This window comes from Dryobates pubescens, chromosome 12, assembly GCF_014839835.1.
Source record: "Dryobates pubescens isolate bDryPub1 chromosome 12, bDryPub1.pri, whole genome shotgun sequence".
In the NCBI taxonomy this organism is placed as follows: Eukaryota; Metazoa; Chordata; class Aves; order Piciformes; family Picidae; genus Dryobates; species Dryobates pubescens.
In genome coordinates this window covers 16,040,241-16,067,564 of record NC_071623.1, presented here as the reverse complement: position 1 = coordinate 16,067,564, position 27,324 = coordinate 16,040,241, and the positions used below count along the sequence as shown (strand labels likewise).

The 27,324-nt window shown below is 36.9% G+C and overlaps 1 protein-coding gene across 17 annotated transcripts in view; it reads right to left on the bottom strand.

Annotated features, from left to right (window-relative positions):
• KDM6A (lysine demethylase 6A) overlaps positions 1-27,324 on the bottom strand; it is a 157,285-nt gene that overhangs the window by 5,139 nt on the left and 124,822 nt on the right. For all 17 annotated transcript variants that reach the window (XM_054165951.1, XM_054165952.1, XM_054165953.1 and 14 more), the window contains 9 exons: positions 14,450-14,579; positions 12,883-12,988; positions 11,939-12,144; positions 9,720-9,784; positions 9,551-9,625; positions 7,596-7,744; positions 6,510-6,624; positions 4,552-4,739; positions 3,207-3,348 (listed from right to left, as the gene is read on the bottom strand). In XM_054165951.1, coding sequence (XP_054021926.1) covers positions 3,207-3,348; positions 4,552-4,739; positions 6,510-6,624; positions 7,596-7,744; positions 9,551-9,625; positions 9,720-9,784; positions 11,939-12,144; positions 12,883-12,988; positions 14,450-14,579 — 1,176 coding nt within the window. The remainder of the gene's footprint in view (positions 1-3,206; positions 3,349-4,551; positions 4,740-6,509; positions 6,625-7,595; positions 7,745-9,550; positions 9,626-9,719; positions 9,785-11,938; positions 12,145-12,882; positions 12,989-14,449; positions 14,580-27,324) is intronic.

The following is a 27,324-nucleotide window of genomic DNA, read 5'->3' as shown; positions in this document are numbered from 1 at the left end:
TTAGGCTTACTTGGAGATCCTCTCCCTCTTGATGTTTTACACTTAGACTGTTCACCTTCACTAAAAGCATATCTATGGCTTCACCAATACCCTCACTGTAAGAATCATGCAAAACTGAGAGCATGTTTGTATGTTAATCACCATATTTTAATGTCCTGAATTTCAAAACAATTAAACAGCTCTTTTAGCTGCAACTCCTTCAACACTTTCCAAGTTTCATGTTAGTGGGCCTTAGCATGAAAAGGCCAACCATACGTGACAGATCATATACTTTTTCACTTGAATGCTGGGCTAATGTGCTTCTGACAGGCTCGGTCACTTTGGTATAGCTTTGTTTAATGCAATCTAGCCAATTTAAAATAAACTTAAAAGCTACCAATTCTTCTCTTCTACTGTTATCCAAAAGAGTCTTTGGCTATGCCAAAGAGCAACTGGAAACACATCTGCCACCATTGCTCTCCACTCTTGACTTGCAAAGAATTTTCAGTGTTATTTTCAATGAGTTTCTAGCGTTACAGTAACAACAAATGTAAGGCACATGTCACAACGCTGCAAGGTTTGCCAAATTTGCAACCAAAGCTGCAAACAATAGCTGGAAGGTGATTTCTCCCTTCTTAGATAAAACCCATACTCTAGTAATGACACCTGAGAACATAAACATCAACTATTACACGCTATCAAAGAATGGAAGGAAGCATACAAACTATCACTTTTAAAAAGCACCACAATTTCCTGAAGTTTGGTCAGTCTAAAACAAGCTCAAAGCTGTCTGTCAGAGTCAAAAATGTGTAAGCTAAATGGTGTCAGCTTTGAGTACTCTAGGTCTTTTATTCTTGTACAGTTAAAAGAAAAATCTAGACCACATATATCTTTCAAATTCTTTACAAGTGACGTAAAAAGTATGACTATTTCATGTTCAGTCAAATTAAAATATTTAAGAGAAGATTTTTAAATGGACATCATCCTGGTCCTTTCTAGGATAGTAAAAAAACTTTTTGAATATTTAGATATGCAGTAAAACTTTGACATGTGTGGAGAACATCCCAATGGCAGTGCAATACTGACCTCTTTGTAACTTTCAGGAATGTATCTTCTCTGCTGATACCAAAATAGATTTTACCTGGCTCCATGCTTTTGTGCAAAATCATTTCTCCCATGTCATGTTCTTTTAAGCTTCTAAAACTATTTTTGTAAAAGAACTTCATCTTTCAGTTACTTTGGAATTAATTTTTTAAACCTTTATTACTATCTTTCCCCCACCACTAAAATTCTTCTCTTCCTGAGATGCCATTTGTAAAACTCTTCTAGCTTCCATCTAACAGCTTTGCAGTTAATTTATCTTTTTGTGAGGGTTGTGCTCTCTCAGACAAGTTTTAAATCACCTTCTCTGCCTGTGTTCCTGCTCATGAGTCTACTGTTAACACCAAATCTTAAGATTTCATGGGGAAGTTTCAGGTTTTGCACTTTGGTTTGTTTTTTTTAATCTATCAAGACAGTGCTGAGTTGCATAGAACCGAAAAATGTAAGGCGGCTTCAGATTTCTACCAAAAGCAGTTTCCTTCCTGGAAAGCAAAAAGCCTTCCCAGCTCTGCATGGCCTGATCTAGTTGATGCTCCTGCTTAGTGCAGAGGGGGTTGGACTAGATGACCTTCTGAGGTCAGTTCCAATTCAGACCATTCTATGATTCCATGATTATTTTCTCCCTGCTGCTGTTGCATTTCCTTTCCCCATTACTGTGGTCTCCAGTATGCTTAAAATTTAGTTTATTACCTGTAGTCATTACTCTCACATAATCCAGTAAGAGATATTTGTATTTGTTTCATTTTGCAATTACAAGCTACTGTTTATTTTTTGCAAAATCTATTCTTTTGTTCTGTTCTGATACCTAAGAAGTGCCAGAAACAGAAGTCAAGTTATCTGAACACTTTAGACACATACAGAAAAAAGATGACAGCTAGCTGTGTCACGGGTATTTTTTTTCTCCTGCTGACAAGAAGTCAGCTATTCAAGATGAAATTCAACCAGCTGTATCAGAGATCATGATTTCCCAAGTGTTTGTATACACATGCATATATACACACGTATGTATCAACACACAAATGTCTATATATCCTACACTTGAGTACTTGGGATTTGCCCAACAACTAACACACAACAAGGGCTTAATTGAAGTAAGGTTCAGTAGGCTGAAAAAAGCAAATATATGCAAGACTGAAGTTTGTACCTGCTCCTCATCATCTTTATTTGTAATGTCTACCTAAAATTCAGTTAACTCATTAGAAAAAGCTCAGCTCCTGTCAGCTGAGAAGGATGCTATTCAGTCATGCTTTACTCATTTTAAGCCTAAAGCATGGCCAAAAAAACCTAAACTTGTGCAAATGCAAAATGCATGTGCCAAAAAAATGAAATCCTGTTTTGCCAAAACTATTCCAGAACTGCTTCAAGCTTTACAACAGATGCCTGCTGGGCTTGTGAAGATATATAAAGATAATTGTGGGTTTGGCTTGTTTTTCCCCCCCAAAACTTGAGAAGTTCATTTGTTCTTGGCCCTAGGTATAATGGAGCGGCAATATGATTTAAATTTGCTTGAAGCTGAACTCTTTAAAGAAAATTCCTGAAGATGCTCTGAACCTGGACTATTTCTGAATTTTGGAATATGAGCATGATAAATGTCACTAAGCTCTATTGTTACTTTACATGTCAATTAATTCATTGTTCAGAAGAAAGAGCAAAAGGAAAGAGGTGTTCAAATTCCTCCATGTATTTATTTAAAACAATTATATTGGACTTCCAAATGACAAGTGTGTGAGCACTAACTAGAGGTCCTAGAAATGTAAAATTAACTTTATTGTAGAAATCAAGAAACATTCTAATTCTACTATTTCAGTTGATGACCAAACTTTGCTATTCCTTACTGTATGTACTCTGAACGGCTTTTGTCATCTAAGCTGAATGTTTCTGTAAAGCACTGTATTAAGTCTACGGCACTTAAAAATTATAGATAATTCTAAAGCTATGCTACAGTAACATCAAATAACATGCAACAAACTTAATGAGATCTGTAAATACATTCTTTGAAAACTAAAACATAAATAATTTTGGCTTATTTCTCAGAAATGGAAGTCTTACAAGGGATGACTTACAAACCAGCTATTGTTTTATGCTTCAAGAGAAAAAGGGTAAATGTTCAAATAAATAAAACTTACTTTATCATTTCAAAAAGCTTTGGATCTGAGACCTTGATATTTCGAGCCATATTCCATGAAAGATGAACCATGGGTACTATGGACTTTACGCTCTGCAATTTATTCCACTCGTACCGTTCCACTGCCAATTTATATTGACAGGCTATAATAAAAAAAGCAAAAAACAAAATTGCAGCAGAAATTAGTCAAGTTAAGCAATAATTATCAACTGGAGCCAAAATAATTTGATTATAGTAAAATTTTATACCATTTAGAGCAAGGTTAAACTACATTCACAATGACCCACTCATTCCAACTACACCTTAATTCTATGAAGTTTACTGCTAGAAGTGTGTTTATCATGCTAAAAAACTGCACAACTGTCTGTGAAGTTACTGACAAGTACTCAATTTCTGTGGTGAACAAGGGCAGTACTTCAAAAAGGGTTACTAAATTTTCAAGTATTTCAGATTTAGAAAAAAATAAATATTCCAGATTTGAAATGCCTGCATCTCATTCTCTTCACTCTCTATCGTAATTTTACGATGCTATGGATGTAACATGCCTTGAAAAGGGAACAGCAACTTAAAGAGATCTGTTGCAATGAGTCAGACTTTTTCATTAAGCAGCCTACTCACCCCACCCTTTAAAAAAAATGTTTTACAAAATTTACTGTGACTGAACAAGTGAGCTCTGTGTCAGTCAATCATAAACTCCTGGAGATAACACTATTTATTGCACCATTATGAAATATCTGAAACTATATAAGAAAATAGAAGGTTTTAGAAGTACATTCTCTCTCTACAGAATCTCATTTTCACTGTTAAATTTTCTTCTGTTTTCTCATCTGAAATTCTCCCAAGACCATGGTTCAAAACTGGACATCGAAAAGAGCAGGTCTGGAAAACCTGATATTCCTTGTACGCAGAATTTTACAACTCTTTGTGTTTATTGCATCAGGAAAGAGCAATTAGGTATCTGCTGTCCTGCAAAAGCTAGATTCGACAAGTCCTTGAACTCATATGCCAGGTATGGTGCAGTCTGCTGGCAGAACCAAGATCAGGAGGAAATGTCAAGGAAATGTTTAAGAATTAATATAAACATTTTATTTTGCCAGTGTTTGCTACACAACTGTAGTATTTTACGAGTCCATCAAATGAACGAGTGCAAAGGCTGCATTCTTGTGGCTTTCGCTTCCTCTTATCAATGCAATTACTTAAAGCTTCAACACATCAAGTTTTAAAATACTTCATTTTTTAGGAATTTACTGAAACATAGTAAATTAGTAAGAAATGGCAGCCTCTGCACACAGGTAGTATACTATTCCCTAAGTTTGTAGTTCAGCACAGGCACTACTCAACCATACCTGTAAGAGGGCCAACATTCCATGCAATGTTGTTGCACCAACCAATAGCCTGAACCCAATGAACAGTCCCAGCGTTTATCCACACCAAATCCCCTGGTCTTTGAATGAACCTATAAACTGGGACATTAGCTTCATACAAATCTTCCAAGTTTGGCCACCAAGATCCCATTAGAAAATTCATATTATTCCTGGAAAGACAAGAAAAGCCAATTCTTCAGCATTTATCAGTAAACACATTAGTGGATGATAATTCATGAAATTACCTGTAAAAACTGATCACCATTATAAATGCTTTTTGCATCTAATTAGTGACCCACAAGGACCTGTTGAAAGGCAAGTTTCATCTATAAAATTCCTGATCCTGATTCCCCATTTCACACCCCCAAATACATTAAAACACTTAACCATTTAGTTGCTCACAGCTTCCATTTATGTTTTACTTTCCTGTATGTTTCCTACTATTTTATTAATGCTGAGGCAGAGAAATCCTTGGTCAGATCTAGTGTGCCACTGCTGCCAAATGCTGCTTTTTTAACCAACGAATGATTTCACATACAGACCATATCAGCTCTTGAGCATGTCTTCTGTCCTGAACAATGCCAACCATTTTCTTTTGCTGTCACTGTACATAATTGCAGCTTATCCACACAACAAGCAACCTGTTGGCACCATCTCAACTCTGACCCACAGGGCTATGCTGTGTTCAGCCAATAAATGTCAACTCTTCTGAGAAGCATGAAGAAACACCTCAATATGGGTTTCCTAAGCATGAACTCTTTCACTACAATCACATAAAATCATACTCCTCTCCCATCCTTATCCCAGTTTGATACTGTTTTTATACTGTGCCATAAGAGATCATTCACAACCTTTAAAGATGATTCAGAGCCTCTATCAGGCACCCTAAACATTTTATGAAGTTACAAGATCTTAGTTTCCCTGACACATTCTGGAGGGAGTAAAAGGTATGGCATCATCAGAGACATTGCAATTGCATCAGTGGAATAACAATTTTGAAATGGTTGATCTCTGTTCAAGGTGGGTAAATGAGAAGAGCTGTCAGTAGATAAGCAGATAACACACATTACAGAGAAAGTGAGATGAATTTGCAGAGTTCTGCAAAATGGTCAGTGTGCCTCAAATGAGTAAATGTATGCAAAGCATGCCATCACACCTCCCGGGCTCTCAGTAAACTAAGACCTCCCTCTAGATGCAGGGATTTAAAAAACAAAAGCCAAAACCCCAGTGACTCTGTACTTGCTTATGTACAGTTTGTACATTAATCATAACAAAGATTAACAGCATGTATCACCAGGACAAAACTTTACTCCATCACTACTAAACAAAAAAATAAATAAAAAACAACACAAAAGCCCAATCCCTTCATTCTCAAATTTGTTTTGTCACTCTGCTGTAGCCCTAGAAACCATTACAAAAGCATCACCATTTGGTGATAGTAGAGGTCAGCTTTAACATGCATGGTAGAATGCCTAGATAAACAGCAAGGGCCATGATGGATTTTCTAATGTGGAAATGTAAATACTATGAAAACTAGATCGATGCCACATCACACACACTGGCAGCACACAGCCTCTGCTTATACTAAACTTCTGATACTCCGTAATGCAGTATAAATTTGAACTTTGAAACTAGAAGAGAATTTGCTATTACAAATCTCTTGTCGTATTTCATTCATTGCTGTGTTCAAAAAACCCAGAAAGGTGAATTTTTGAGAGAAAAGCTATCGCAGGGAGTCACGTTCCCATGCATTGTACAAATGTCACACTTTGTATCAATTCTAAACTTTGCTTTTTGACTTACTTTAATACACTTTTCTGACTACATGGAAAAACCTGTAAAATAATTCCTCTTACAACAATCTCCATGATTTCCCCCCTCAGATCTCAGAAAGGCAAAGAAAGCTTGACAGAAAGAGAGAGACTGGACACTCTGCTTACTTTTCACAGAAGTCATTCATGACACCCCAATAGCTTTCAGGGACAACAAACCATTCACAGTCACCTGGACCAATATTTATATTGACTGAACAAAAATTGTTATTTTCTTGATGACCTGGAATGTAGAGAAGAATAAACATTTTATGTAAGGTTTATCTATCAAAATAACACTATGAAAATGCAACAGTTTCTAAGCCTCACTACATGACGGTTTAAATATTTGTACGTGTTTTTATACGGCGCACACACTAGTTACGTGCTTCACAATAAAGCTACCGGTGAGGAGAACTCTGCTTCTGTTAGTCTGTGAAAAATGAAAAGTTGGAACTACAGATCTTGTGAATTTGGCCAGTACTTCAGCAGTTCCCTCTTTGTAGAAATAAATGCTTCAGGATGCTAAAACTTAAGATTTTGTGTATTACGGTAGCCTTTGACAGTCACAGTCGGGAGCAAACTTTCATGACTTCAGGCACCAAACAGACAAGTAGTAAGAAAATCTGTCCCATAGAGCTTTCAAAATCAATATAGAAATGCCAGTCTTTTATCTTCTTTTGACAGCTGGAAAATTGAGCCATATGCCCTAATGAAATTTTCTGACGTTGTACTTCAGAGAAAAGACAACAGACCCAGAAATTTAGTCCAGATCCCTCAAGTCTCAATCCAGTGCCCTAACACAACATTACTCTCTATGCAGGGTTGAGTCCTATCCTCACATAATCAAGAATCTAATACATAAAAGTATACTGACTTCTATGATTGCACAAAAGTTGCTTTGGAAGCCTACAGAAAATTTCAAGGCATGTAAAATATAAATACAGTCCAAATATATAAACCCATTCTCTTTTTCATCTTAAAGAATACATTATTGTGTGCAAGACATTAGCACTGCAGAAATTTCCACTGTAAGGTAATTCAGGTAATTGCACATGGAGAGTTCAGTTAAGCAAGAAATCAGAAACACTTTGAGTATCTACAATTTTCTCATGTTTGGGCATTCTGTAGGATATGGAAAAATCTGTAGTGGAGTTAAATCAGTACCACAGTAGTGGAAGCCATTTTTTTTTCATGCAAAAAGAAGATACTCACCTGGTGTTCTGCTTCCTGGAACCTTCATGTACAACTGCACTGTGTTCATGCCCAGGATGGTATGACCAACATGGCTTAGAAGATTTCCTGCTGATACCACACGTACAAAAGCAGGAAGTTTTGTCAGTTCATGAAGTTGCAACTTCCACCTGCAGCAAAATAGCAAATTGACAAACTGTGAATCCCTAAAACTCTTAGAGAGTTTGGGAAACAAACATTTTCAAAAAATTGTTAGCAGAGGAGCAGACAACTACTGCTGTACTATTTGTCATCTCTTCAGAGGGAAGCTGAGACAATGCAATACCCTTACTTGATAGTTACAGATATTTAAAGGACAATTGCATTTAAATGTGAGCTAAAAGCCAGGGTGACTGGACTCACTTTTGCAGTTAGCCAGTCTGCTGGTACAATGCTAGAAAATTCTGCTGCAATTTACACCTTGATGTACATCTCTTCCGAGTGAAACCAGAGCTGCGCTCTCCCCACACCCTAAGGCAGCCAGTCAGAAACTGCAGCATGCTTACAAAGATCCAAAGGATATGATGCTACAACATATGTCAGGTCAGTTGTCTAAGGATATTTTAACCTGGGAACACAGCTGCTGTGACCAAGAATGATGTTAACATGCACATGCTCTGGAACGGAATAAATGCATTAAGAAAAACACAGATCTTCAAACACAGAAATCCCAGAACTTGAGTGCAGAGATCTGTAATATCTATCAGGTATCTGTGCTACTCTTTCAATTTTGAAGTATTTCTAAATAGAATGACAAATCTCATAAGGTAGCTGAGGAGAAAAGATCATTTTGCAGCAAAAGCTGAGACTGCCAATAGAAGATCTGGCATCTACCTAGGGCCCCACAAGAACTATTTAAAGTATCAAAATCCAATTCCCTATGAGCCTCAGGTTATTTATGGTTAGGTTAATTTAAAGTCTTGCTCCCGATAGTTTGCTAAGCATGCTACTTTATTATCAACAACTGTTTATCTACACACAGAATTTTCTCTAGAAAAAAGAATCACATACACCCTTGATCTTTCAGGGGCCCTACTACAAAAGACGCCCTCAGCATCTCAAGCGAGCCCTATTCCCCAGTTTCAAACACCATAACCTTTTATTTCTGCTCTAATGATTGAAGTAGATCAGAATTTTTGTACTGCAGCTGGCAGAACAGACAGCCTGCATAGGTGAGATCTTTTATGGAAATATATATTGACTGGATCAAAAATAAGTAAATATTACTAGACAATAAAACTATGCTTTCAGAGCATTTACAGTACTTTCTGATGCTTTCCTGAGCTAGCTGTATCTACTCAGAGAAAGGTAGGTAGTCTAAAAAGTCCACAATTTATTCCTTATTTTTTAAGGTTATGGGAGAGGCATCATGGTTTATCAGTAGGCAAGCATTGGTTTGGTCTTTACTATATATTTGAATCCCATTCCTGTAGAAAGAAGCAAGAGCTATGAAAAAGTGGGAACAGGAAGTATGACAGTAGGAACAAAAGGAAACAAAAGCCAACTTACAAAAATACAGATAAATAAAAAGGCCTTTAATCTTTTAATTTCTGGACAAAGACTGAAAACTTTGTCTTGCCAGTCATAACGGAAGTTTTAAGCAAACAACATAAAGCCTGAGAATGAAGTGTAGGGAATGTATTAGAAGGAGGACTGGAAAGAGTATTTTCTGACAGATGTTTAAGCTCATTTCTGGAAAAAATAAAGATCCTGGAAAAAAGAAAAAGCTTGAAAAAAAATTTTAGTGTGTAAATGATTCATAACAACAGTTTAAAGACTGTTAAAAAGTAACCATTTCACAGTGGAAAAGGGGTATGTGAGTAGAACTGGGTTTATCAACAGATTGTCTGATGTCTGAGAAGAATGCATTGGTTTTCCAGAAGGAGTATCACACTGTAGAACACCACTGTGAGCAGGAAGAACTGTGATCAACTTACTTTTTGTCATCTGACAGGTCAATGTTGGTCCCAAACTTGATTGTTTTAAAAGGTCCTCTTCTCCTCCTCCCAGAGCTGCAAATATAAAAATATAATGTGAAATGGTGCAAAAAAAAACCCGAACCACTTAAAGCCAGCCACAGAATTATCACAGTCATACCACACTTACTTATCAGAAGACGTGGATTCATTATCTGAGTGGTCCTTGTGGTGACTCTTCTTCTCATTTTCCTCCTATAAAATTCAATTGTGGAAACGTTATAGATAGCTAGATAGATATAACAATATATAAAGTCATAACATGTTCACAGAGACAAGGAATTTTGTTTCAAGATGGTGGTACAATCTTTAAAATCTTTGTACCTAAGATGTCAATATTACTGGTAAGAGAATGATTTTTTAAAGTTGTTAGTCAAAAGACACTGCAAAGCATTCTTTGTGAACACAAATTCAGTGAAACTCAGGCCACGTAAACATTTCCGCTAGCCCACATTACACTTGTAAATGAGTAAGTTAGTTGCTTCATTATGCAGAGTAGAACATTCACTTTCCTTCAAAGTCAAGCCGTTATCCTAATATGAAATTAGGATGACTAATATTTATAACATTAATTTTGTAAAATCCATTGTATAAAATCTTTTGAATTTTTCATAGCCATATGCTTTTTTTAGCACTGCAGTAGCTAGGGCCATGACTAGTGGGAAAAAATCTAACCAATATTAAATGATGCAATTTGAAGTTTTTAGCACAGTGTGCTCAAAATCCTATTTCGAAAGACTTCTATTTTGGCAAGTCTATGGACATGGAAGGGAAAAGAATAAGACAAAAAAGAGGAAAGAACTGCCTGGAGGCTATCCAAAGCTCTCTAGCTTTGAATGGGATTGTTGTTAAATCTCAAAGTGCCCTATGTACCTTATTCATCCTATGAATGAAGGACAGAGAAACAAAAAGGAACCCAGTGATGATGGATTTATCAAATACTGCAAGACATGTTAGAAAAGCAATATAATAGCTGTTAGAGGAATAGAAAAAGGAGGGGGGAAAAAAAAAAAGATCACTTAGGCCAAGCCAAAAAGATTGTGTCTGTAGAAAGAAGAAACAAAGCTTTCATTTGAACACTGTGAAAAGTCACCTAAGGACAGGTCAAAGTAGCTTTAGGCAAAGGACACATGTAGACTTTCTGGTTTCCAAGGGAACAATGAAAACCATTGTTCTGAGAATTATTTTAGATATTGCATTTTTACTGTAAATTTATAATGGAGAGAAAAAAAAATCAGAAAATTCTTCAGTTCAATTCTTGGTGTAAATCCAAAGCTGAGGCTTTCCTGCTGGCAAGATCAGTTATATATGTTCTTAAATATGTATGTATATATATAATTCTCCAGACCCTCGGGGATGACGTACAAGAATCCAATGCTGGTGCAACTGTCCAAGAGGCACCAGGAAACTCCAGTCAACATCCTACTTAAATTTACTACCACTGCAGAACAAACATTCCATTTATGCCCCAAGCTTTTGATGACTTCAGTGCCCCCCACTTGGCAGTGATATTCCTGTTTCTTTTGTCATCCTGTGTCAATCATGCTCAAAACCTCATGAATATTTTATCTTCTCTTCAACTGCCAATTAACTTTGTCGTTTCTAATCCTTTCCTCTAATGCACAAAGTTTAAACATAGAATTTCTCTTTCCTTTCTTCTGAAACCACTGCTGTTTCTGTGTAAAGGCAGTGAAAACCGTTAACAGTCAATTCCCAAACCAGCATTTCCCTTATTTTCTAATTAACAGCTGCCCAAGTCTATCTTTTTTTGCCTTAGTTCCACCTTAGCCTGATCTTTTTATAGCACTAGATAACTTAAGCCTCTGAGGAGTGCCCACAGCTAATTCCAAGGATTTCAAACATACGTCTAACAACTTCTGAACTAACTAGAAACTGTTATGTTTGGAACCCAACACAAACAAGCACAAGTGCAAACTTCTAGGAATTCATATCCAAAGTAATTCAGTGTACCATGAGGAACAAAGTCTGACCTTAAAACACGTGCTGAACTCAGAAGCGATACAAGTTAAAAAACAATGCATCAAGGTCATTCATTTAACAAATTTTGACATTATTATATGAAAGATTAAGTTAAGAATGCTTTAAACTCTGTAAGACCTAGGAATTTTGTATTAATTTTCATATTAAGCATTTTGGAGGAACACTCTATATACTATTTGATCCTCTATTCAAAATAGATGATGTGAATTTTACCTGTGATCTTCAAGCGAATGGAAATGTTTCCTTCCCCTTAACAGTTTCCCTTTGTTTTCAATACCCATTAATAATTGGTTCCAGAGCTAGTATAAAGTTTGTAAATTGTAACTTAGACAGTAACAATGGACTTACCCTTAAAGACTCCTGGAATGAGGAGGCCTGGTACTGTGCATATTTAGCAATTGTTGTATGAGATCTACTGCTTTCACAACGCCAGATTTTCTTTGTTCCAGTGGGGTCCCAGTTTTCATCTGCTGGCTGCAGTAGTTGTGTCCTTACTTCTACTATGTGTTCATTATTTGCTTCTACCAATGTCTTAGTAGAGAAGAGTCCCAGGTCTAATAAATATGAATAAAATTAATAAATGGATGTTAAAATATATAATAAAAACTTTCAAGAAAATTAATACTTAAAGCTATCTAAAGGTTTAAACTAAAGCATTTTTTTCCTTTAGCCTTCATAAGACAACCCACCTCTAGGTTAATAATTAACACTCATAATTAATACTCAGAAAGCTTTTTTGCACCTAACAGTACAAGCTTTGAAAATACTTGGCAGCTACTGTATGGACTACATTCCAAGAAATATTTTACATGCCTTGAGTAAACAACTCTGCAAACAATATTTACATTTATTACCAATGAAGTAATTTTCAGACCAGAGTTTTATGAATGCATTTCCATCATGTAGCACATTTTGCACCAGCAAAATGCTATCTGCAGAATTCAAAACATTGTACACAATTGGCTTATAGATCATCAAATCTAAGCACAAAGATGAGCAGCTACAGTTTTCACAGGAAAGAAAGTCTATCTGGAAGCTTCTATATCCACAGTTCAGATTTGCTCTATGCTCAACCAAATCTGCTGGGTTCTGTTTTTGTTTTGAGATGAGCAAGATTAGAAACAGTAGTGAACTGAGAAATGAGACATTACCCCAATTACCTGGAATATAGAAGCAATACAGTATTACAGAAATAAAAACATCCACTTTGAAGAACTGAGTCTTCTTTTTAAAAACCCACAAAATTATTATTGTTTCCCTCAAAGTGAAAGAAACACATAAAACACACTCACCTAATTTAAGCGCTCCAGCAAGGCCACGTATTACAGTAACAGGGTTGTTTGGATTTGTACAAAATTGATGTAAAGGTGGAAAGAAAGCGTCTCGTTTATTTTCCAACTGCAAAATTGTAATGGAATATTACTTGTCAGATGAGTTTAGACTCCTTATTTGTAAAACAAGAAAGAATAATAGTTCAAAAAAGAGAAACAGCAGAAAGAAGATAGGGAATTTTCTGCATTTCCCTGCACTGTGGGGCACGAAGAACTACATCATACAATCTTTGCCATGTTTAAAGCCTGAAATTAATTTGTTACCGCAATTTATTTCTTGGCACGAATTATTCCCCAGGTTGCTTCAGCTTTCACAACTCGCGTTTCCTACAGTTTATTGCTTTATCTGTCAGTAGCTTTCTACATTCCCTAAATCTACACAACTCTCTGAAGAGCAAAATTATATATGAGCCTTTCTTCTCAGAAGTCAAAAAAGCCAGTTCTACAGATAATGTATACAAGAACCACTATAATTAAAAGGACTACTCTTACAGTATATCTCACCTGAAGCAGAAAGCTTGGTTTGATTTTCTTAGGCTTTTGTGCACCTATGACCCAAATTTTATACTACAGGCTTCCCTTTTTATTTTTTTCAACCCCCATCCCGCAAATCTTTTAAAATGCTAAGACATCTGTTCCAATAAACAGAACACAATACAGAGTTCCCAAATACTGGGACTCACGCTGGCACATATACACAATATGCTGAAGCATGGTAACTTAAAACTAGCTGTGATGGACTTCGGACGAATTCTACTGTAGATGAATTCAGATGCAACACCTGGACAACAGCTGGAAGCGCTATTGCTTCTCACACTCTTCCAACTTAATTTAGCTCTCAGGCAGACTGCATGTGTACTATCAAATCAAAGTGCTGCCTGCTTCTGGTTGCCAAACTGAGATGACCTAAGCCAGCTTGAGGTTTTCACACTGGCTGTATGGACATACTGTAATTTATTCTTTTGTTACAAAGGAAGTGGACATCCTGTAATTTATTCTTGCATTACTAAGGAAGTTAGTTCAAACTTTTCATAAAGCTATTATGAAACTTCATTTTCAGAACAGAAGAAAACACTACTCTACTAAACCTTGTCTTTCCCTAAAGACAATTTGTTCTTAAAAATCACTTCAACTTTCATTATTTCTTTACTGTATTTTCAAGCAGGCTGATAGGACACCTTAGTTTAAGTACTTGCTCATTTATACCTAACCTGTCACTTGCGAAAAATGCACATACATATTTGAAATACTGTGCATTGTATTTAAGAAACTGTTTTGCTTATTCGGAGTATTAAAAAATAAACAGCTCTGAAGCTGTCTTTCCTCCTATTTTCTGACATTCTTAATTTGCAAGTGCTTTAAGTGCCAAATTGTGTCTCATTTTTCCTGCATATACACTAGTTGTGAGAGCACTGATCTTGATTCAGATATGAATAGTCCACCTTTAAAATAATTACATTATGTAATTCAGACATCCAAACAATTACAAAAAAACAGTCAATGTACTTCTACCATTAGATTTACTTACATAAATACTAGGTGTAGGTGGATTCAGCTTGTCCTTTGGCAAGGGAGGGTATGGTGGAGGTGGTGGTCGTGGAGGTGGGCATTTATCCAATAGAATACTACTGTTAGATAAGCCATTTTTACCCAGATTCCTAAAAGGAAAGAAGAGCTGCCTCTGTCAATACTTGATAAATAAAATAAATACATATTGCTGTAATCTCTTCTGCAAAATAATGATGTATAAGGAGAAATTGTAATTTGAGATGCAAATAAAGCTCATACACGTTAATCAAGAATTTTCAGTGTAGAATTGGATGTCATTCAAAATCATTTCCATTTTGCCTGCCAAATCTGCAACATCAAAATCATTACTTTAAAATACAACCATTTAAAATGTAATATGACTCATTTGACCACATTTAACTGAGAAAGCAGTTTTCAGCTGGAAATTAGAGAAGACCCTTATTAGGTTGGCACTGGATGGTAGATGATCAATTCATAGCAGTGGAGATAAAGCAGTCCAGTAATGTTGTACATAGTATCGCAGCAGAGCACAAAGTCTGAAAATGATGGTGCCTCAGCCAAAAAACCTGCTGAGTCAGAAAAGCTAACTAAACCTACACTAACAGTGAACAGAACCACCACCTATCCCTCTCTGGTTCACACATTTCCAAGCCAGAAGGAGCCACTGTTGCTTAATTCATGTGAGCAACAGCGAAAAGGACCTAAGGTGAGCAAGTTGCTGTGTCAATACCTGTATGCGTGGTTGAGTGAAAACCTCACGTGTTGTCTTTGCAGCCTTTCTCTGGAGATTTCTATATGTGGACAAACTATTGTATGTGAGTCAACTTTTCCTATAATGAACGGCCTAAAAAAAAAAATCTGCACTCTGAGCTGACTCTTCATTCAATTCCCAGTCACTAGCACCACCAGTACTTACTAACAAAACCATCCCTTCAATTTTTGTTTGTTTAAAATTACTTAATTACTTTAAAATTCTTACAACTACACACTATTAAACTCCTCCTTCCAACCTCACTTGATTCACTAGCTGTTGTCACTTCCTCTCAACACCTCACAAAACAGGATGTTTCTAATGCATTTAGTCATACATCTTTATAAAAGTCAACAGTTAGAAAAAAATTGCTCTTGTACCAACAACCCTCAGCAGAAAACAGCTGACTTAAATTAGATGAAACTCCCAGAAACAGAGCTTGTCCCTGAAACAGAGAAACTGTGCTACTGGCACTGAGAAACATTACAGAGCTGCATGCTGGCATGTCAGAGCACCCATTCAGATCAAGCTACCACAAACTACAAATAAGATGGACTGGGGGCCTCAGATCAGATAACTGCCATAACAAACACTTTCAAGAAAATGAGCAAACATTTCACAACCCCCACGCTGAAGCAAAGATGAGCATCCTGAGAAACTGGTGCTCATCACAACAAACAAGTCAGTCATTCAGTTCAAATCTTATGCCATCCTTGTAACTCTAACACTGCTCTCCTCTGACAGAAGATCAGAGCAATACAGGCAGAGACGTATTTAACAACTGTCTCCAAGCAGGCCTGTCAAAACAGCGCACACACCCTTATTTCCTTGTGCTTAGGTGACTCTAATGCCAGAATAGATTTCGTCTTCAAAGGAACTGAAAATGCGGAAGCTTTGATCAGGCATCATCAAACTTGGCAAAAAAATCACTGACCCTTGCTTAATGTGTGATGTAGCTCTTGCAAAGATGTTATTCCCACCACCACCAAAAAAAACCCAAAACAAAAACACAGAAAAAACATAACAATACAAAATCACCATCACTCAAAGAACTATCAGCCATGAGATTCAGACCATCAATAAAAAGTGAAACTGTAATCTGATCAGCAGGTATTAAAAGTGGATATAATCTTTGCATTAGCACACTAAACAATTAAACTAAAAGCAAAGGCATCGTATTAAAAATCAAAGATGACACTAACAAAACACAGTTTGCATTGATTAAACAGAGTTTCTGAGGCAGGGAGGTTAAGAAACACTGAAGATAAAGGGATGTTGCTCATAACTAGCACGACTTAAGTTACTGTAGTCACAACAAGATAATCACCACAGCAATGGCTCAGTAAAGCCAGGGTATATGGGGTCTTCATGGAGGGAGAACTGTAGAGAAAGAAGAAATTCCTGTATGCTTAGAGAAACTACAGGTGTGAAAAAGGCAAAGGAAATAGAAAAGAAAGAAGACAGTACAGAGGGAAAGATCAGATGAACAGGTCTCTCATAAATCCAGCACTTGAAGCTGATACTGCCAAATGTATGCCACAGTTTCCTATTCAGTTAATAAACCCTCTGTGGAAATGTCAAGAGAGGAAAGGGGCCAAAGAAAAGCAAAGCTGAAAGAGAAATGCCTGTAGTGGCACAGGAAACAGATGGGTAGAATATTTAAAATTGTCCTTAACAGACCAGTTTCACTTGATTTTTTTTATTTTTTTTTAAACTATGAATGAAAATAATTTACTATTAACAACACTGCAAGAGACCTATTAAAGAATAATGCTGTAATCCATGGAGTGCAAAACAAAGCAACTAAAATTATGAAAAACACCTCTGAAGTATTAAAAATATTTGCTACTGGCATTGGAAATGAAACAGTGAGTGAGTATCCGTTGCTGACTTCTCCACCTCTGTAAATGCAGAATTCTGGCCAGCACAAGGAAGGTGAAAGATTCTTTCTGACCACAGCAACTGTGAGGAAAACCTCACACGTTTCAAGACTCTCTTTTTTGTGAGAGAACCCCAAGGATAATTTAGGCCCTGAAAAGAAACTGGATACCCAAGCAGTCACCTGCAACACCATGATGTAGGACTGAAGAGAAGGACAGGCTTCACTCATTTAAATTGACTTTCTAGAGGGAACTGGCTTTTCACAGCCTGTGCAGGCAGAAGAACACTCTACATTTCCAGAGCAGGAAGAGAAGGCAGAAGCAGCTGTAAGTCTTACAAAAGGTAAGGACAGGGATCCACACTGTAATGCTTTCCTGAGCCAAAGCTCTAGCTCCCAGTTCACTCAAATTTGCTTAATGGCTAAAATCAACAGCTCATGAAACTGCTGTACCCTGAGGACCAAACTCAAACTGTGATGCCTGTGACACCAACCACTATGGAGGCAATAGGTGTCTGGATTTCATGTAATTAAGGGATCTCTTGAATAATCACCAGATTCATTAAAATACCCTTTCCTCCATTCTACTGCTTTCTAGGATACATTTCCACACCTTGTAAAAACAGTTTACAACCTTCAGCCTTAGAGAACAACTTCCCTACTGGCTGCGCAAAACCGCACAGTTAACCAGAGGCAGAGGTGTGACCCAGTTTGCTCCACAACAGTCCTCTTCATTATGTAGCACTTACTCTCTAGTCTGTCCATTTAGCAAATACTGACATGAGAAAGTCACTGTTATCAAGGAATTTCTTGACAATTGGAGACTGACTGTTTAGCCTGAGATGATGCCTTCACCAATGTAGCAAATTTCTTCCCTCAACTTCTCACTGCATGTGAACCCCCCCAGCAGCTTGTTATGCACATGGGATGCCCCAGCCTCATGGAAGATGAATTCCAGCTGATCTTAGCCTTGAAGACTTCCCTATCAGAGACCTATTTGGCTATAAAAAACCCCAACCAAACCAACCAAAGAAACAAAACCCCACAAGACCAAATGTGATCTCAAGACAGTATTACTGAAACATCTACAGTTACATGAGACTTACCAAGTAGTTGCCATACACTTTACAGGTACTGTACTGATTGGATCATCTTAGCTGACTAAAAAAGATACCATTCAAGATTAAAGCCAACTACATTATAGATCTGTATCCATTTCAACTCTCTTTTATTATATAAATTCTCAGCTAAGAGAACCAAGACTAATTTACCACTATGCAATATTCTTTAATTTAAAAAAATTAATCACCTCAAAAATGTTATTTCACTCAAGCCTAAAATCAGACCGAAAGGATTATATCTATTTCTCAGAAACTGGCTCAAGACCTCTGGAACTTATTCTGTTTTCCAAAGACTATATTAAAAACAAGCAAACAAAAAATCTGTATGAATGATAAACAGTTCCCAGGCCTGCTCCTTCAGAGCTCACAGATGTATGTTATCTTGATCTCTGGCTTTAAAATGCCAAATTTCTCCTTGACTATTAAGAAACCAGAAAGTGTGTTATGATGTGAACATTCTATCTGTCCTTTTCCCAAGCACAGAACAAAAATATTTACTGAACTCTCTTGCCTGTATTGACTATTCTAATAGTTCCATGCCATCATTAAGCATTAGTTTGGGGTTTTTTTCATTGTTATCACGTCCAAAATTTAATTTCTGAGCTTTCTAGAACCCTTAGCTTCATTACTTTTACAAATATTTGCCCTTTTTGTTTCCAGTTAGGCAGCTTAGACCTTTTGATTACCATGTAAAGTTCCTAAACAATTTCCAGTTATCTACACATTTGGATTTTAGGTACACTTCACAGGCCAAAACAGAATGAAGTTACAAACAGTTGCACTTACTTAATCAGTTATTTTTGCTGTGAATTGGTCTGAGTGAGTTACAATTTGAGGATTAGCTGTATGAGAATGAAGTTTTACTGCTCCAGAGATTTCAGTTATTTTGAAGAACAAACTGAATACGCTCCGTTCCCCAAACAGAAATCACATTCACCATGACTATAAGGAACTGTGAATTATGTGCTAGTCTACCTCAAATCTGTCAGAATTAATTTACAAAGGAGAATGACCAAAATGTTTTTAAAATGTGTCTGCAGAAGTAATCAGTTGAAGAATTGGGATGCACAGTATTGACTTGACCCAGTCCTTTCTTAACAATTAGTGGACACAACTGCTTTTGTATTACAAGTTACTACAAAAGCACAAAAATATTTGTCACCCATCACCCTGGGAAGAAGCTGGTTACTCACAATGCCTAACTTGGGCTCTCAAAGGTTAACACTTCAAGGTGCTTCTATAGGCAACCCAGAGAGTTGAGCTCTCAAAGGGGAATATGAAGAAATCAACATTACATTATGATTAAATGCAAGTAATGCCAGATAATTATACAACCCGTTTATCATGCAATTCCCTACCCCAGCCTTTCACAACCAGGTACTCCTTGGCAATACTCCCAGGGATCTTTTTCTTTTATTTTTTTAAATCTACAGGAAATTCTGCAATACAATTGTGGATTTTCTCATTATGCAAATATAGTTCTAATAATTTTTGAAATCTGTTCTGGTTTTGACCTCAATAATACAGGCTGGCAGTGATTTTCATAGGTTAATTATATGCTATGCAAGAAGCAATGTTCCTTTTTTTTCTTTTCTTAATGACTTCTACATCTTTCCTATTTCATTTGCTAATCACCTTGTTCTTAGGCTGTAAGACAAACAGAATCACATTAATGACTTATGTAAGGAAAGCATTATAACAAGAGGTACCAAACACTGGGGATTTTTTTACGCTTGTCTAACCACTAAACTAGAAATCTTTCCTGTGGGTTTTTTTACTTCCAGATAATTCTGCTTCCCATCTGCAGATTTCTGTATTTGTCTTTTCAGACAAAACACATCCTACTCTAAGAAAGGTTTAGTTTGTTTCAAATTTTATTCTAAACTTTTGCTATGGTGAAGTCGACTTGCCAGAAGTAACATGCCTTTAGAGCAAGTGAACAATCCTGCCTTCAAGCCAAAAATGTCCTTTGCTTATGGACAAAGAAACCTCCCAATAAAATATGAACTGCTTTTGTTAGTTTTGTTTTTAAGAACAAAACACAAACTTAATCCAGTTCCTCTCTCCACAAAGTACTTCCACTCAAACAGATTTAGGGTCTTTGCCTCTCCTCTGCAGAGTTCCCAAATCAATGTGTCACTTACTATCTTTACAAAGCAGACTTAATTGCCAGGGAGCAGGACCTTAAGAAAAAACAGCCCATTTATTTCTGCCCCATGCTTCAGCACAGAGCCCACCGAGCAACAGGATGCCTGTCCACTTTAGCCTCTGCCTTCCTTTTCTCACTCCTCCTCATGAAGCTCATTTCCTACGCGTGTGTAACTGCTGGCCATTTATAAGATCCTTTTCCAGACTGATTAACCTAGACCATCTTCTTTTTGCTGTCCTGTATTCCTATCACTTCACAAAGTCCCTTGAGAGGCAGCTAGTATCTCCTGCTCTCCTGTCACTTTCTTTTCTCAAAGGATTGCTCTCTAGTCTTCCCCTTTGCACATCAAGCACAAAGAACTATAAAGAAAAGCATGTTAGCCCCTTTTAACATGTATTACTATAGAGTCTGTACTTCTCACTTCCCTTCCTCAATTAAGCCAAATTGGTAAAGCTTTCAAATTCAGAAATGCCTTAAGTATTTTCATATTAGTCATTTCATCTATCACCATAAATATGGCCACAGCAACTTTCAGCTGACATGAATTTGCCCAGTTACCCAGCTGTGCTCTTCAGAATTGTTTGAGGACTTCTTTACAGACTTCTCTAAGTAATTATCAAACAAGTTTTATTTTGAGCTTTGTCTGTTCTTTCAAGGCTGTGAACAAGCTTTAATAAATAATGACTACAACTAAAAACAAGCAACAAAAAAACCTAAGCACTTTTTTTTTTTATTTCTGAGAAACAAAACAAGTAAACTCAGGAACTTCTCTACTGCTTAAAGACTTGACCTCATGTCAGTTTTAGAAAGGGCAAGTGATGGGAGTCTCTTAGTTGAGATGTATACTGAATTTTTAACATTAATTAGTTGCACCAGTTGAAGCAGAGCTAGAGTTCAGCTGGTTTTTCTTCAGCAGAAAAAAACCCAGCCTGGGTGTTAAATCTCAAGTCTTATGATAACATTTCATTAATTCTCCTTTCAGAAAGACTGCTCAGAGGTAAAAGATACTTAAATTTCTAAAGTACAGAAAGGAGCTTTACTTAAGTTTTTTCAAGGAGACCTGATAAACAACTAGACAAAGCAGCATACTCTTATTCCCACAGATTAACAATGGTCTTGTCTAATAACAAACCCAAAGCAATTATTCCTAGCGTATTTTCTTCTTTTAATCACACAGTTTTCACTTACACTCAAAATTACTTGGGTTTTGTTTTTAATGACCTCAACAGGGGATTTTCTCTAGGAATGTAAGGAAAGCTAATTAATTTAATAGTACAATCTTTTATCTGTTATTTTGCTCAGAGGCTTAAAGAAATTTAGACAGTATACCAAGCATTATAATTTAGTTCTTTTATAACCACTTTAAAATTTACTGTTGCAATCAGTTTTATTGGTAGGGAAGACTAACCAAATCATACTTACACATCCCAGAATCACCTTCTCAATTCTCTTTCACCTGTATACCCCAACAGCAGTTTAACAAGATGAGCACATTTGTTACTCTACTGTTCCACAGAACAGCATCTTAATGAGATTAGCATATATTAGTCAATAGCTCAGCTACTGCATTTCTAAATTCCTTGTAGCTTTTCAATGAATATTGTCTAGCTCCTCAAGGGAAGCTCCTTGTAAAGTATCTATTGCTATGCCAGCACCTCCTGTTTGACCCCCATCTTAGCCACCTAAACAACCTCATTTCAGTGCATGAATAGAACAGCTCTCTGCTAAATATTTCCTCAACATTCTCAGAGGAAGATGGCTATAAAGAAACTCTTTAGCCTATGCAGTGATCTTGCCCTACTTAAATGCTTACTTTAGTCTTTTGCAAACCAAAACATTTACCAAGTCTGCTCCCTACGGGCTAGACAAACTATTCAAATGTAACAAAACAAAATAATCACATGCGAGTCTTCTATGTGGTGTTTTGATTTTATGATATAAACACTTGTCTATATAAAGCAAAATTACTATCTCCCAGCATTTTGGTTATGCCTACTTCAATTTTGATTTTACTGTAATGCAGTATTTTTTTAATGCCTTTTCTAAGAACTGCTTTTACTTTAAGAAACAACAAACCTCCATGTCTCTCATGTTTCTTTCATCTTAAGTAACAATAGCAAGTGAGGTTTTTGGCTGTTAGTATGCTTCCTGAAAAAAATCCCTTGTGTAAGGTGAGGAACTTCATCATACCATGGTTCACTATCCTGTAAGAGGTCAACTATAGTTACATTGTGAATCAACTCTTGTGCATTTCTTAATTTTGCATTTCTTAAATTTGAATTGAATTTCTTAATTTCAGGTCTTTTATGCTCTGAGCACAAACAAAACAGTATGGTTTAAAAGATAGAATGGTTTGTCTTTGGTAAGACTTCTGGTTTAGATCTGTTTGCATTTGAAAACAAGGTTATTTAACGAGTAGAAGTCTGAGGAATTTCAATGTGACGAGTAACATAAACATTCTGGTGTTCAAGTAAGCATATAGTAAACACAGACAAATGCAGAACATTGAGGAGGAAAACAAAAATGATTAATTTAGAGATCCACCTGAAAAAAAAACCCAAGTTATAGCCATCTGCTTTTACCTGCTGAAATGTCTTTTCTACCTTAAGAGAATACCATCAGGACAATAGGGCAACAGACAGTATCACCCAAGTACTGTCAGACAGCAAGAATAATATGCCAGAAAAGAACAGAGATGAAGCCAGAATGTCTTTCAGAACATATCAAATGAAACAGGGTTTGTATGTAAAAACTGGCAAATATTAATAAATACATTGAAAAGTCCAATCCAGCATAGCTCAACTATGTAGAAACTAATACTACAAGAAAGCCTCCTCTCCCCCTGCGCATGAAGTTTATTCTAGCACATGTGCTTGGGTTTTCGTTTCTTTGGGTTTTGTTTCTTGGGGGTTTTTTGGTATGTGTGTTTGGATTTTTGTTTATTTGTTTGGTTTTCTTAATTTTGGGGGTTTATGTAGGGGAAGAAAAAAACCAAGTAATTATTTTCAGTGGTTTTTTTTGGTCACACATTCACTTTTGTACCTTGAGATACTGCATTTACATCCAAATGCAATCAGTACTATAAAAAGTGCTGTTTAAGAGTCAGTATTTCATAATTAGAATCCCTGAATACTGTGAGAAACCTTTATATGCAATTTAAAACAGAACTTTTATCCCCACTGAGTAAGCTACAGAAAGCACAGTGGCAGTATTCTTGGAACACAAAAAGTAAGCTTGACATGCAGATCATGGCAAAGATCAACAGGTTCTGGCCGTGCTTAACCCTCATCATTCCTGCACTAAATTTGAAAGTTCAAGTGTGTCAATCAATAGACTTTGGCAGGTAGATTTGCACTGCTTCTCCTCAGGCAAGGCTCAGTGAGGACTTCAGTAGACAGCATCAGGCAGCGCTGCGCTGTGCCAGGGACTTGCCAAAGCCTGCTGCCGGCGCATAGCTCCTTAGTTCCAGAGGAGCAGCCCTGTGCTGCTGCAGCCTGGGTCACATTTGCTTAGAAAAGCCCCTGCATACATTTGTGTCTCTCACAACATTTTTAAAAGTAGAATAAAGACAGAAAAATACCTTTACTATCCTCTTTTACTTTAGAAATCAGGTATCCCTCCTCTATCAGTGAGCACAAAAGCAAAGACTTGTACTAAAAGCTGGTAAAGACACTTCATAGAATGCTTTGCTACTGAAGACAAACTGCAGATTTCTCCTGTGAAGAGCTTGATAAAGAGTGTACTAAAACAATCAAAATGCAACTTATGACTCTTACTGTCTCAAGAAGGATTTCTGAATGCAAATTTCTGCCAAGCAACTTTTAAAGACAGAGATCAGCTAAACTTCAAGAAAGAAAGTCTATAACCATTGCTTTGATGTCTATTCACAATGCACTCACAGTAACACCAGACACTGAAGCAATTGTTATACTTCTACAGCAAAAACACATGCATGGTCCCAATTTAAAAAACCACAACCAACACCAAACAAAACCCCTGTCAAATCCTTCATTTTTATGAATGTAATAGGTGTAGGAAATTCACGTGAAAAGGAACATTTTAACACTTTGTATTGGAAAGATGGCAAAAGCACCCTATATTTTTTTTTTGTCCTCAAAGAAGATTTGTCTTTGTAACCAATACTTACAGTCCACTACACAATGATCAATATTGAACATCAAACCCCAGTACATTAGAAACTAATAACCTTCAGTCACAGTGACAGATGCAGGGATTTTTTTTTTTTGTATTTAAATGATTTATGTAGTGCAGTGAAAGAAGGATAAAAACATGCTTTTATCACTTTTTTTAACATCAAACCCAGTAATACTTAAAAGCACCACATGTGCTATATGATCCCAAAGAAAATATTTTGGAGTCAAGTACATTGAGATGGAGAAAATTCTAACAAGAATTCTGACACCAGAAAAAATACAGATAACTTTCCAAGTCAAAGAACTGTAAACACAGCTTACAAATAGCACAGTACAAACCAAAACACTAACAATGTGCTTATGATTATAGGGACTTCTGTTAACTTTAAAGGCGTCTTATGTTAACTTTTACACAAATGGCAACAATTGTAAGACATGGATACAGAAATTATGCTCTCAATGACCATTTCAATTTCTTAGTATGTTGGTATTTCACATAATATTCTTTTGAGAGAGAAGGCAAGTCTCTCCAAAGACTACCTAGATAATCTAAGGACTTGAGACAGTATGTGAGCAGTAAGTTAGAATGTGCAAAGCTACCTACTATCTGACAGGCTCCCTGCTACCACATGTAAGCCTGAACTCAACCGGCCCTTGAAGGACAGCTAACTACTTTTGAAAAGCTTTGGCTAAACTGTGCCTAGTGGAGTCTGTTCTGCTTTCATCTGAATAAACTATGTGTAATGTGTATTGAGACTGCTAACATGGTGCACCAATACCAGACAGTTACATAAAGTAAACACAAGAGTGTACAATTAACTAGCTTTCCTGTGTAGATAGTTTCAGTATATAGCAACATAAAGCTGCCTACTTGAGGACAGCTTACAGAATGTCTCAAACTTGTCTACATAACTAAAATCCTACTTCTGCCTCCCTGTACATTCATTCTTCATAGACACTCCAAGGTAGCTATATACTCCAAACTTTCATAAAGCAACCTTCACCCTTGTAAGTAAAGACAAAACTGGAAGTACTGCTGCCAGCTTCAATGGAAAAGTAAGCCACTGAAGTACTTTTCTGTTGCCATCACGTGCATTTTAAGTGTTGGCACTTGCAACACTGTCCATGAAAAACTCCTACAAAAAAGATGCCTTAAGAGTTCATTTGATGGTAAAATTTCAGTGATGACACAGCACAGTGAAATAATAAGAGCTATATGCAGAGCTCTACTATTCTGCAGGATGTCTAAATACAGGGCTTCTAAGTAGTGTAGGGGGAGAAAGTCTCAAAAGGCGCAGAATAATCACAAAGTCTTAGGAAAAAAAATCATTACTACTGTGGGATCTTTCTTTGATGTCTATGAAATTATTCTTTTTATTGTTAGAGCCTGTATCTAATGAAGGAGTTGGATTTGAAGGCATCTGAAAATATGCATGCTGGATGTAACAATCATATTCCAGCACTGACTTCTACTGGAGGTTCCTAACCTCTGCCTACACCAATGTCACACCAATAACCCAAACTACTCATCCCTCACAGACGGATTTCTCTTTCCTTTTCTCTGCAAAGTGGAGGGAGTTTACCTGCTATTTTTTGTGATTTAGCAACACTGAGCTAAGAAATAAATAGGTAAGAAGCACATACAAATGTCAAGGCTTAAAAGCCTTGGTGGTTCTGCTACACTGCCTTTTAGAAAGACAGACCTAGGAGCCACCAGAAGTGTTATGGGAATGCACATGAAAGTCTACAACATAGCCTTCCACACCGTGCCAGCCTGCATTACCAGCAATGAAGCACCACAGAAAATGCTGTGCAGCTGCCATAATCACATCGCAATCATTGCCACGCTTCCTAATGGCTAGCCTCACTTTTTGCTTTAATCCACTATGCAACTGATATAAAATGATTCAAGGTTACTAACTAAGGGCAAAAACAAATAGTAACGTAACTGCTAATCAAGTGGAATATAAGATGGACCTCTGAAGAGTCATACTAATTACACTGTAATGTGACAGACTTACACCTACCTGAAAGATCACATTTTAAGGTGTAATCTACCACATGGACAGCTCCTATACTTGAGCTATGGGTACTGAAACCACCACTATCAAAAAAGCCATCTCTGGTACAGCACTGGAAGAACAAGTAGATGTACCAGATGCCTGTGTGACCACTCAGTGGAACACCAAAAAGCAGGAGAAACAGGCCATCTGCAATCTTATCAATTTCAGCAATGGGAAATGCCAAATCTGCACAAGGGGAAGAACAATCCCATGTGCGGTAGATAAGAAAACAAGTATTTTTACTTCAGGGGTGACCAAACACTAGAACAGCTTATCTGGGCAGGTCATGGAGTCTTCATATTTGGACATATCCAAAACGCGGCTGGACAGAGTCCTGTGCAACCTGCTCCAGTTGGCCCTGCTTTGAGTTTTGAGGTTAATTAGATGATCTTCAGAGATCCCTTTCTGGTTCTCCCACCTCGACTACCCTGTGATTACTTATTTTGCAAAGAGAACACTGATTTGTTCTTACAGACCCAATACGTATATCTTATTTGTACCAAGAAATAAGAGATACAAGGCTTAGCACCAGCACTACACATGAACTGAACAGTCCCAGATCTGTTTGGTGCATGAATTTTTAGCATGAATTTTTGAACATTATGAAACACTGAAATTCCATTGAAAAAGAAACCACTGCCTTTGGAAATGAAGCATTATTAATAGCCAAGGTGGCAAGGTAGACACGAACCATGTTAAGAAAGCAACTTATCCTCAGTGATGTGGATATTCCTATTGAAGACCCCTTAAGTACAA